The sequence below is a fragment of the Vigna radiata genome, chromosome 3, assembly GCF_000741045.1.
Source record: "Vigna radiata var. radiata cultivar VC1973A chromosome 3, Vradiata_ver6, whole genome shotgun sequence".
NCBI classification, from domain to species: Eukaryota; Viridiplantae; Streptophyta; class Magnoliopsida; order Fabales; family Fabaceae; genus Vigna; species Vigna radiata.
In genome coordinates, this window is record NC_028353.1 from 6951530 (window position 1) to 6964416 (window position 12887).

The 12887-nt window shown below is 34.4% G+C and overlaps 3 protein-coding genes and 1 non-coding gene across 4 annotated transcripts; 2 read left to right on the forward strand and 2 right to left on the reverse strand.

Annotated features, from left to right (window-relative positions):
- The first annotated feature begins 79 nt into the window (after window positions 1-79).
- On the forward strand, window positions 80-5272 carry LOC106757990 (probable glutamate carboxypeptidase AMP1). Its single transcript, XM_014640866.2, has 10 exons — window positions 80-1400; window positions 1889-2131; window positions 2523-2675; window positions 2811-2882; window positions 3130-3217; window positions 3378-3461; window positions 3575-3663; window positions 4332-4445; window positions 4536-4670; window positions 4831-5272. The coding sequence occupies exons 1-10, from the start codon at window positions 468-470 to the stop codon at window positions 5008-5010; spliced, it is 2091 nt and encodes a 696-aa protein (XP_014496352.1). The 5' UTR covers window positions 80-467; the 3' UTR covers window positions 5011-5272.
- Window positions 5273-5499: 227 nt separating this feature from the next.
- On the forward strand, window positions 5500-8958 carry LOC106757368. Its single transcript, XM_014640026.2, has 9 exons — window positions 5500-5867; window positions 5948-6148; window positions 6246-6384; window positions 6717-6787; window positions 7014-7044; window positions 7147-7214; window positions 7303-7415; window positions 8315-8414; window positions 8577-8958. Exons 1-9 carry the CDS (start codon window positions 5720-5722, stop codon window positions 8669-8671), a joined length of 966 nt encoding a protein of 321 aa, XP_014495512.1. The 5' UTR covers window positions 5500-5719; the 3' UTR covers window positions 8672-8958.
- On the reverse strand, window positions 5537-5609 carry TRNAR-CCU. Its single transcript has one exon. It is a non-coding gene; the product is annotated as a tRNA-Arg (tRNA).
- A 735-nt stretch (window positions 8959-9693) lies between the features above and the next one.
- Window positions 9694-11600, reverse strand: LOC106757398 (MATH domain and coiled-coil domain-containing protein At3g58270). Its single transcript, XM_014640062.2, has 4 exons — window positions 11431-11600; window positions 11150-11300; window positions 10890-11044; window positions 9694-10605 (listed from the first exon to the last, which is right to left on the reverse strand). The coding sequence occupies exons 2-4, from the start codon at window positions 11287-11289 to the stop codon at window positions 9767-9769; spliced, it is 1134 nt and encodes a 377-aa protein (XP_014495548.1). The 5' UTR covers window positions 11290-11300; window positions 11431-11600; the 3' UTR covers window positions 9694-9766.
- Between the last annotated feature and the right edge of the window lie 1287 nt (window positions 11601-12887).

The window sequence follows — 12887 nt, forward strand, 5'->3', positions numbered from 1 at the left end:
TAAATATTATTAGTCAAAATATAATACTAAATACTACTATTACTTTTTTTTTAACGCATCTCACTCTAAAATCTAATGAGAAAGTATATATATTATTTATTACGATAGAAAAAGATGTTATATGAGTAGTGACAAAAGGTGCTGGTTAGACTAACTTGGATTGTTCTGGGGACAAATTGACATTGTGACTCAAACCTCCATCGTGCATGGATCCAGACACAGTTCACCCTCCCTCACTGTCATCCACCTCTTCCCAACCCTTATAATAATCACAAAACGTATCTCTTTTTCCCTGCTAAAAAGATTACCATCCTATCATTTCCTATATAAAAAGCCACTTCAAATAGTGTTTATAACAACAGCAACAATAATATAATAATAATTCAAAAGTGAAGAACAGAGTCTACTCATTCTTTCTTCCTTGAACAGAGTCTACTCTGTTTCTTCTTCTCCTTCTTCTTCACAAAATGATGCCTAAACCCATGAACGTTTTGACAACAAAGCCCTCACCTTTGAGTACCATGGTGGTGGTGCTGATACTCTGCATTCTGGGTTTCTATGCTCTGCATTTCCCTCACTCTTCTACACCTTCCTCCTCCTCTCAAAACCTCTCTCAGGTGGAAAAACTTTTTCTCTCCTCTTCCTCAAACTCCACCATTTCTTCCTACCTCCGTGCCCTCACCCTGCACCCTCACCTCGCCGGAACAAAACCCGGCTCCGATGTCGCCAACTACGTCCTCAACCACTTCACTTCATTAGGACTCAAGACCCACACGGCGACCTACACCACGCTCCTCTCTTTCCCGGTTCACTCCTCCCTCTCAGCGCATTTTAGCGAAGGCCCCTCGGTGAGCCTCCGCCTCACGGAGCCAGCAGCCGCGGGCGTGGTTCCGGCCTACCACGCGTATTCGCCGTCCGGCGCGGTGCACGCGAGTGCGGTGTTTGCAAACTACGGGAGGGAGAGGGACTACCGCGCGCTGGCTGCGATGGGAGTGAACGTGAGTGGGTGCGTGGTGATGGTGCGGAAGGGCGGTGAGATGGGGCGCAGCGCAGTAGTGGAGAGAGCAGAGGCGCACGGAGCTGCGGCGGTTTTGGTTTACGGCGAGGGTGACACGTGGCGGAAGGGGTTTGAGAGGGGACACGTGATGAGGGGAGGAATAGGGGACCCACTTACTCCGGGTTGGGCTGGGGTTGAGGGTGGCGAGACACTGGGATTGGAAGATAGTGAGGTTTTGAAAAGGTTTCCCAAAATTCCATCTATGCCTTTATCAGCTGAGGTGGCTGACTCTATTTTGTCCTCTCTTGGGGGTTCTCCTGTGCCCCTTGAATGGAGGGTCACCCTAAGGTCTAAGGTCAGGCATGTTGGTCCGGGTCCCACCGTCCTCAATTTCACTTACCAGGTGAGTTGAATGCAGTATAATACAGTCTCTCTCGACCCAAAAGCCTGTAAATGCTTTTCGGTGTTTTTGGCTTTGAAAAGTAGCTTTCTTTTGCTTCTTTACATTCTATTTTTTGTCAGTAAAAGTTGTTGGCCCTACCTGTTCTTGCTGAAACAAACCAAACAGTTCTTCCAACACTAGTTTGTACTTGGCAAAGATAACTAGTAGGGGCTAAGGCAGCAAATTTGAAAGTTTTTTTTTTTTTAATTTTGGTTTAGCCAATACTTTTCAAATGCGAAAAGTATGGTAGACAAGACATTCTTGAAGCGAACCATGCTATGCTTGTTGACTGGTTCTCGTCTTTTATGGGGAACCTTCAAATTTTCTAATACTTTATCATCAGTTGAAATATATTTGAAAGGATCATAAGCACGAGTAAGTGTCAAATGATTTCCACTTATGCTACTAGTGTTTGGGGTGTATTTTTTTATCCATTTTCATTTTTTCAGGATGAAAAAAAGGTGGCCAACATTCAAAATGTTTTTGCTGTCATAAAGGGGTCAGAAGAACCTGATCGATGTGTTCTGCTTGGGAACCACAGAGATGCATGGACGTATGGTGCTGTTGATCCCAGCAGTGGAACAGCTGCACTACTTGACATTGCTCGTCGGTTTTCTGTTCTGTTAGGCTTGGGGTGGAAGCCAAGGAGGACAATAATTCTCTGCAGTTGGGATGCAGAGGAATTTGGGATGGTAAGTAATTTTCCTTCATGACAACTGACGTGAACCCAGGACCCAGGAATGACGTAGAACATGGCCAGGATTTATGGTTTATGATTTTGGTTCATATTTCTTAGTATCTGCTCTAACAGCCCTCATAGTAATGTGGTGTCAGTGGTTGTTGGTAAGCTAGTGACATGTAGTATTTGGATATTCAGTGAAACTATTCTATAATTTATTTTCTTGCCTTGCTGTAGCAAAATTCTTGTTGATACTGGTTACAATTTTCTTCCCAGTTTACTTCAATGTTCCTTCTTCATCTTTCAGATATGCTTACTATCTAACCAGACGAGTTTGCTTAATTTCAATGATGCTGTCCTTTCCTGTAACATTCTCTCTAAATCAAGTTTATTTGTTTGTGTAGATAGGATCTACTGAATGGGTTGAACAAAACCTTATTAATCTGGGTTCCAAAGCTGTAGCATACCTTAATGTGGACTGTGCTGCTCAGGGTCCTGGTTTTTTTGTTGGTTCAACTCCTCAACTAGACAGTCTTATTCTTGAGGTCACAAAAAAGGTATTCCTTTGAAGTTATTATCATTTTTAAATGCATGTGCAAACATACGTATAGATAATTATTTACACATGTATCATACTTGCTCTTAGTAGTTCAGTAATTTTGAACATCAATCAGCTTTTGCTTTAATTTCAGGTCAAGGATCCTGATTCTGAGGGTGTATCAATATATGAGAATTGGGCTGCTGCTTCTGCTGGAAGCAATAAGGTAATGCTTTTTGTCACTGCTGGCCAAGTATTTGTTTGCACTTGCCTAACATATTTTTTGAGATTATCTCTATTGCTTTTTAATTCTACATGACAGATTTGTTTTAATAGTAGGATATGATATCTGAGGTTTTTGTAATGAAGACACTTGAATTTTGTAATTGTATTAGGACACTGTGGGTTTTGAAGTGGGTTTAAGTTTGTTTTATATTCTCATTGCTTACCACTTTTCGTTTTCTGGATTACAGATTCAGAGGCTCAGTGGAGTTGATTCTGATTTTGCTCCATTTGTGCAACACGCAGGGGTTCCATCCATTGATATATATTATGGAAGAGGTACATACCTCATCTCTAGAAGATTCTGTCTGATTTATGTGAAGTCTTGTAATACAAAATTAAATGATTTGTAGCCCAATATGCTTAATAAATATGCCATGTATCCATAGACGTTGATATCTTATAATCTGTGATGCAATAATCTCTTTCCCATTTTCAGATTTTCCCGTCTATCACACTGCATTCGACTCCTATAACTGGATGGCAGAGTATGCAGATCCATTCTTCCACCGCCATGTTGCTGGTTAGATTTTTCTTTTAACTGCATAATATGGAGTGCAAATTTCTATTTTTCAGTTAACTGTTAATCCATGTGGCATCCATAAGATGTAACTTTTTTGTTCTTTGTTATACTAGTTACAGGAGTTTGGGGGCTTCTAGCCCTTCACTTAGCTGGCGATCCCATTCTTCCTTTCAATTACGTTTCATATGCAAATGAGTTACAGGTGTGCAGTTATGTTTACCTCTTGTTTAAACTAGCTTCTTAGCTAACATTTTTTCTTGGCAAACATAGAAATATTTTAAATATGATCTTTTTAAATTCTATTTAATTGTTTTGTTTTTACCTAAAGCACATTTTTTTATTAGGTTAAATATGTTTTTAGTCTTTACATTAAAGATTGGAGTTTGTTTTTGTTCAAAATTTTGATACATCTTGGTTTATAATTTTAAAAATGAATAGGTTTAGTCTTTTTAGCTTAATGATGTTAAACAGTCTTCCAAATTAACATTTGAGCTATGATATACCAAATGGTGTAAACAACTCAAACTTCAACCCAAGATGTCACTTGAAATGTCAAAAAAATTTAATGCAATTGGATTAAGAAGACTGTATCCATTTATTTTTAAAGTTTGAGGATCAAATTGTATCAAAGTTTCATATATGGATGAATTTAAATTTTGCGTTAAAGTTCAAAAATTTAATCCCTTTTTATTTAATAAGAAAGAATAGTAGATTAACAAAGGGTTGAAACTAACAGTGAGAAATGAATTGAAAAAAGTTGTTGTGATATTATTGTCGATTATAAAATGTTGTTGATTATATAATTGGCTCAATATGTTAGTTGCAAATCATTCATATATGAATTATATAATCTTTACCTGCTTTGGGCAGCTGTACAAAAACATGTTGAGCAACTTGGTAGATCAGAAAATTTCCCTACATCCATTAACTCTTTCAATTGAAGAATTTGCTTCCGCTGCCAAAGAAGCTGATGATGAATCAAAGGTAAAACCAAAGTAACTGCTACGGGTTTCATTGAATGATATATCTTATTGCCATGTATTTATGCTTGTCTTTCTTTGTTTTGAACTGCAGAAACTGAGATTGCAAGAAACAGAAGGCTGTGTTGTGGATATCAAAAAACGAGCATTGAATGACAGACTAATGCTTGCTGAAAAAGGGTTCTTGGATGCAGATGGACTTCAAGGAAGGCAGTGGTTCAAGCATCTCGTGAGTGTGTCTGTTAATTATGAAATATAATATGCCATCATCATTGTATTTTGTGAATGAAAACCTGACATTTTGTTATATACAAATGTTAATTATGAAATATAATATGCCATCATCATTGTATTTTGTGAATGAAAACCTGACATTTTGTTATATACAGGTGTATGGGCCGTCAAGCAACAATGAAAGACTCAATTTCTTCCCTGGGATTTCTGATTCTATTACTGGTTCTACTGGTGTAACTGAAACAGAAAGGCTAGCATCAATTCAACATGAGATCTGGAGAGTTGCCAGAGCCATTCGTAGAGCTGCTTCTGCACTCACAGGAGAATTCACTTAAATCCACATGCACAAAATAAAAAAAAAAAAAGAACTTGAAGATGGATGAAACCATATACGTTTTGAGTGTAAATATTACTAGTGTTTCTTTCAGCTGTTACACGAGCAGAGTTGTTAGTCACATTTTGAGGTATATAACTGTATATTAAGGTTATAGGCAATGGATATATATGACTCTGCCAGCAGTTTGAAGACATGTACACACAGTGATAGCAGACTGTGTTTGTAATGAATGATCTTCACAAGATTTTCTACTTTTTTTTCTAAAACACCAAGGAATTTTGATACGAATTGAAATGAAAAAGCATCAAATAAATAAATCAAATATTGCTATCTGTCACTAAAATATCATTCGAATTATATTATTAATCTTTTGTCAAATGTTTAACATATAAGAAACACTGAGCCTAAGGATAATAACGACACGGATATAGTATTTAAATAATTACAAAAAATATAATATAAATAATAATCTTTTTCGATAGTGAATATATGACAAGGATGTTAAAATACCCATATACGAGGTACGCGCCAGGTAGGGGTCGAACCTACGACCTTCTGCTTAGGAAACAGACGCTCTATCCACTGAGCTACAAGCGCTTGGTGATAGAACAGTGTATACTAATATAAATAAAAATAAATTAATGATAAGATATCCCGCCATTTTGATATTTGACTAAGAAATTCGAAATGACAGGTACAAAGAGGAAATGGAAATGCAATTGGGAGAGAGGAAAAAGACGATGGCGGAGGATCCGATTTCCAGCTTCTGCAACGCATTGGCTGCTTTCTGCAACCACCTCCACTCCTCTTCCGATGCCCTCAAGCAATCCATCGATCGCCGACCTATTCCTCTCGGTACTCTTTTCTCTCCTTTTCTAATTCTTCTGTCTGTGTGCTAAGCAAATTCAATTCAAATTCTTCCACTATCGTAACAGATTCCGCGTCGTCTATCTTCACGCAATGCCTAAATCGCCGCGTATCCGCCGCCACCGCCGACCTAGATATGCTCGACTCCATGTCCTTCGGCACTGTCTCTTTCGAAGAGCTCCTAGGTCACTGCAATGAACTGTACAAGAAGAACCACTCTGATCTGCTTCAACTCCAAGAGCATCTCCAGAGCCGCGGTTACACTCCTGGTACTTCCAAAACGCACAAAAAAAAACACCTAATATAACCTAACATCTTTCTGCTTCGTGATTCTCTGTTTTGTTGGATTTTATTTTCTTGATTCAGTTCCTGATATTGAGGAGGAGGATGAAGTCGAGGATATACAGCATCAAGATCCGGAAGACAAATTGGACAGTCCATCTTCTTTCTATGGATCACTCTCCGCGGCCGATCCTAGCTTCAAAAGTTTCGAAGAAGATGCTTTGTATCCTTATCTTATGCCTCATTTACTTTCTTTCACTAAATCTCAATATATACGATTTCCAGCTTCTAAATAGATTTAACATGGAGTGAAAATATAGCAAAAGGATTTTATCAGAATCAGGTAAAGTGCTGCAATTAGATTGATTTTAGGCTCGGAATGACATGCGATTGTCTTTTCAATTTTTTAATTATTTTATTTAATTTCGTACTTTTATTTCCCGAAATTTGTGTGTAAAGCTCTGAAAATTGGTTGACTATTAATATGATAATCGTTCAGTTGAGTCATTGCTCAGTTTATGATAATACCTATTTACTTCCCTTAACTCTCTTCAGACTTGATGAGTCTTTGAGCTTGAAAAAGTTTGGGCTGTCAGATGCATATCTAGCCACCTTAGCATCTGAAGGTAGTGAATTCCACTTGCCTCCATAAGCGTGCTTGTTAATTTGGGAGGATTCCATTGCCCTGCTTTTAATTAGTTGCAAGTTTTTTTATTGTTAAGGTTTATCCATTTTTCCCAGTAATAGTACTGGTAATATTATTGATTACATGAAAACTATCCTTTTCTCATATTAATAATTGTGAGTCGCTAATTCCATTTTTTTCCACTATTTTTTCATCTACGCATTCAGGTGATTTGTCATCACACGAACCTGAGAAGAAGTAAGTTCAAAATTATGGATATCATTTAACTGTTGTCGGATTTTCTGCATTTCTATTGATAATTTTTACACGATTCTCATTCCCAAAGCTATGGGTGAACAGATTACAAGAATTTAGGCAGCAAGATCAACCTGTTGTGTCGTCTGAAGGAAGCAAGTTCTTACCTGTTGGTAATCGAATTATTTCCTGTTTAAAATGTTTTATCCTTCAGCATATGGAGTTTCTTTATCAGTTTTTCTTACCCCAAATAAAATTTAGTGTCAGAGAATGAGAATTTAAAGTCAGCTGAAGTTCCGAGTCCCAGGTTACAGATATTGAAGAGCGAATTTGAATGTCTTCCTGCTTACATGAAGGGTCTAGCGTCATGGGAGGTGAGGCATTTTATTCAGTGTTTTTGAGATACTGTAAAATATTATTGTAGTAATGGATTATAATTACAAATTGTTTTTAGATAAATGTGTTGAAAAAGTTATTTTAAAATAATTAATTTTATTTGTATAAAAAAAATTGTTTATGTAACAAAAGAGTATGTGTAAAACTTGAAAAAAGTTGTTGGAAAGTAATCATGAGATCAACTTTTCATGTTCATAAAATTAGCTTATTTTTTTCAAGGAAAAAATAACTTACTTACAAATGTTAGTTATTGTTTTAAACATATACCTGAAATTAGAAAGTTTTTTTTGCCAAGCCAGCTGAAATCTCTAAAATATTCTATTTTCTAAACATGGTTTCTCGATTGATTATACACTAAGGTTGTTGATTATTTCTCATGGATGTCCATTTTTTTGCATGTAATCTTGAAATTTTTATTGTTTTCACCATTATTATCTGAACATTTAAAATCAAAAAAGTGACGTGGCAATTTTATTGTTGTCAGCGAAATGAACGAAGAAAATAATTTCTTAAATAAAGTTTATCTTTATATACCACTTACAACAAATGCGCAGTGCTTAAAAGGTCTAAACATGCACCAGTCATATGGAAGTCATATTGAAGTTCCAGGATATCTACTTTTATTTACTGTATTATATAAGTCTTCATTTTTTTAAGCATATAAGGCTTTTAGATTCTAGATACTGTGACAAAATACTAAGGTCTAAGGGATGAATTTCAGTAATGTACCTAACCTATGCCATTATTTCCCTTGGTTTTGGTTAAGCTTCAAAATATAAAATCAACGATAATTTGACTTGGCAATCACGTGTTCGTAAGAAATTTCCTATTAACCTTGAGATTTTTTTTGTGGTTCTTGTGCAACTTGATCTTCTAGGATCTACTTGGAGCCGTCGACAAGATTAATTCCAGCCTAAGCAAGAAGACCAATGGATGCAGCTACTTCCACCAAGATGAAATTCCCTCATTTGAATTAGGTAGTCTTACTGTACCATCCTTGCCCTTATCTTTCTTCTGATTTGACCTATGGAAAACAGCAATCTGTTGCTTGTGATTTATTCTCACTCATGACAAAATCTTTCTCTGCCATCCTTTAGTCACACGTATAGCCTCAAATATGCTGCTGTCTGTGTATTCAGGGCCCAAAACAAGATCATACTTGCTACTTCTAGTGCGCATGAACCGATTGGTTATTGAGACTATTGATGGTATACTATCGTACAGAGTATTGTAGATATGAGATCCAACGGGAGAACTCCTTTTCACCTCCTAATTCAATTTTTCGTTGACATTCATATTCCAAGAAGCACGGAGCCTGAAATTGAACTCAGCGAATAACTACATATACAGTGAACAGTCATTTTAAGTGTTAGGGCATTCTGTACTTTCATAATTCTTTCTATGTTACGTCCTCTTGTATCTGATATGAGGCTACGATACAAGCCACACATGCATGGAGAAAGTATAAAATTACATTTGTAATTTATAATATATTGCAAGGGAGAACAACCACTTAGGTTAGTTTCAACCCTCAGTAATTTTTTTCTTTTACTATTTTAAGGTGTACACTTAATCATGACATTGGTTCTTTGTGGCATATATTAAAATCATGTTATCCCTGTTGCCGTAAAAAAGATACTACTGAAAAAAGTTAACTTAATTTTTTATTAAAATAAAACTGACTCGTCATATAATTTTATTTTCTCTTCTCATTCTTTTTTATAATTAAATGGAGAATTTTGATATTTTAAAAATATGCGTTTTATTTTCCCTTTTTAATTTGATGATACCTTGAAAATGAATTTTAACTTACAAGAATTGTCAAGCTTTTATTTATAATCACATTAAACCATCTAATAGAATAAAGCTACTTTAATACCTATTTTTCTATTTATATATTAAACCCTCTCATTCATTTATTAGACAATTCTAACATTATACATTAAATAAGTTATTCAACATATAAAATATACAAATCTATTAATAAATATTAGACAAATGTATTTATTAATTGGTTAGATGAGTATAATAATTAAATAAATGTAACAAAAAATTCAAATTAAAGTTATACTAGTCTAATTATTGAAAGTGAATTAAAGTTACGCTGTCCCGGTACAATTTTAATTCAAAATATACTAAAATCGTGTGACTTTAATACGACATCCAACTTAAAAATATTTTGCATTAAAATAATATTATCCACACAATTTTATCAAAATGATACAACTTATCAATTTTCATAATTTCTTTCACAAAGTATGCATTTCAGTAATTAAAAAAGAAAATACTATTTTTGTACATTTGCCATATACATACAATATTATAGTGTCTAAAACATAGCATAACCTAATTCAGAATTAAAATCCAACTCTATGAAACCTTTTCTGGCCTCAAGCAATGCCCTCCTTGTTACCTCAAACTCAGCTTCTGCAGCTGCCAATTCTCCCCTCAGCTTCTTCATTTTGATCTCCAAAGCAACAACACTGTCTTTGAGTTTGTTGACCTCTTCTGTCTTTTCCAAATGAGCTTTCATACCCAATGCAGATTGAACATAAGGCTCCAACCAAGACAACTGAAATCCCGAATGTTTAACAAGTTCCTCCCATAACCCATGAAGACGATTGCATGCATCTTCATTCATATCCTTTGCTTTACTTGTCTTGAGTAAGTATAGAACTTGACCTAAGGATGTGAATGCCCATAGTTTAAACCATCTTGAACTTTTCCTCTGGCTTCTTATAAGGGAAGGATGCCATATGCATGCCTCTTCCAACAGTGGAACAAAAGCTGCTTCTTCTTTCCCTAAACTCGCCAAATCTAGAAGGTCTTTTAGCGTCAAATCCGAACTTTTAACTTCCCCTTCTGTTTGACTAGATCCACAGCTGCTTGAACTAAGCGTCTCACACTCATCTGATGTTTCTGTTTCTGTTTCTTTATCATCTTCCTGCTCTGTGGATTCTGAATTTCTTCTTCCTTCATCACCTAACTTAGCAGAGATTGTGTTCAATTTGTTAACTTCAATTGTACTAAGATCGGAGACACAAACATGAGCTTCAATGATGCATGTGTCGTTCACAAGATACCCTTGCTTTGAGTCAAAGAAGACACTTCGGTTCACAAAAAATGAGCCCCAACTACGATATCCGCCATTGAACTTCTGCTGAGTCTCTGAAAATATCACAGCAACTGTTTAAGGACAAACTAACCAAAGATTACCACTGAATATCTAAATATTTAGGATGATCATAGCAGATCCAACAAACAAAAGAAACTTAATAGAGATAAACAACAATGAAAACAAAATCTAACAGATAAAAAATTAACATCACATCTAACTCAAAACCTTTAAATAATGTATTAATTTTTTTCATTTTTAGACTCACTTATACCAATTATATCAATTATTTATACCACGAAACCATCAATGAAAGGTAAAATCAAGAAACAATTACCCTTTACAACCGATTTATTCTCATCCAATTGATTAATCAGAGATAACTTGAAATATGTGTTTCTGTTCCATCCGTAGGGTGGTAAAGAATCCGCAACCATCAGATATAACGAAAAATGGTCGACATTTCTCATTAATGGATACAAACGAATACGCCTGAAAGGTGATTGTGAAGAATAAAACAGTTAATAATGAAAACTAAAAACTAAAATTAAGATCAAAACAAGAAAGAGCACAGAAACTAAAATCATTTGACAGTACCATTTATAACCTCGGATTCGGAAGGCCTTGGATTGTAGTTTCTTGGTGTTTTGTTTTGAGAAATTTTGAATCTTCCACGTGAATGTCTCAAAAACAATACTCGTTTCCCTCTGGGTGTCCATTCTAGTGGCTAGCGACATCTAAGCTGCCACTGCAAAAGGATGAACATACAAAGTGGTGAAAACTGTTGAAGTGAAGATGGAAAACAATAACAGGGGTTGACTTGAGAAGCACCAAAAGCACAGAGATTGAAATTTGAAGTGTGCAGAAAAATATTTTACCACCAAAAGCACAGAGATTGAATGAGGTATAATTAAGCAGTTCATGGATGTAAGAACAGGGATTAAGAAACAAGAGTGGAATCATGTAAGTGAAGTCAAGTCAACCCTTTTGTCTTCAAAGGAAGAAGAAGATGGGTTTTTACTTTGAAATTTCTAAGACATAATTAATAGTGGGAAAAGGACACCAAATTAAATTTCTTACCAATAATGTACTCAGATGGGCACCAAATTAAATTTCTTACTCTAACCAAGAAAACAACACAAATAAATAAGTATATATTGAATAACAATAGCATATAAACTCTCATTTAAACATTTAACTTATCCATTAATTATTCATTCATATCATCATAATATGATAATTGTTAAATTATTATTTTAGTTCGGAAGTATTATTTTTCATTTTGTTACTTATTAGAAATGGAAAATGTACTGTCTCGTCATTTTAATATATTAAATTTTAGTTGGCTCCCATTAAATAAAAATAATATCTAGAAAAAAGTTCACAAATTTAAACATATAATTGTTTTAACACTTCTTTTATAGAGATATAAATGTGAAAGAGATTTACTTTTTTTTATCCACTTGAAAGAAAAATAAAATAAATAGTTTTAAATTTAAACAAATACTTATATTATAAAATTTAGGTGACATAAATGGAATCTCAATATTTTCTGAATTTGAGATTCTCCTTTTATTGAAATATATCATTAATCTTTAGCGGATGAAATTGATGCTTCACCTAAAATTCGGTTTATTGAGTCACCGCGAAATATATATTTTTCTTTACGAGAATGATAACATTTTTTTATAATATTTTATATTGTCAAAATCCAAAATTATTCTACAAATAACAATAATAATTATAAATATAAACATACATCATTCATAAAATAACACGTAAATAATATTAAAATATTATAAAATAGTATTGTCAAATATCATTATCTTTACTTTTTAAGAAACAACTCTACTAATTTGTCTGCTATAAAATATTGGGTGATGCAAAATTTATTGAGTTGATAGTACTGTTCATTTTTATAAATATCCTGAAATTGCAGTCTTGAATAAAGCTCTGAAATTTTATACAATGGTGCAAGATGCAGAATGTAAATCAACCAAATTGGCGAATGACGATTATATCCTTAGTTCACAATCTGCTAAAAGTTTTTTAAAAATTATAAAATAAAGAAATGTTATTTTAATAAATTAAAGCTGTTCAATTTGTCTCTAAAAGTTAAACTACTCAACATATTCATTATTAAAAAAAGTTTAATCATTCACTTGGTTCCTATTTTCGCCTCAAATATCAATTTAGTCCCTTTCTTTCTGAAAATCTCAATTGGATCCCAATTTCATCAAAATTGGAACAATTGANTCCTTTCCGTTAATTTGTCTATAACGGAGTTAGTGAGTTGTTGACGTGTAACAGTGTAATCAGATTGTTAGGTTACGTG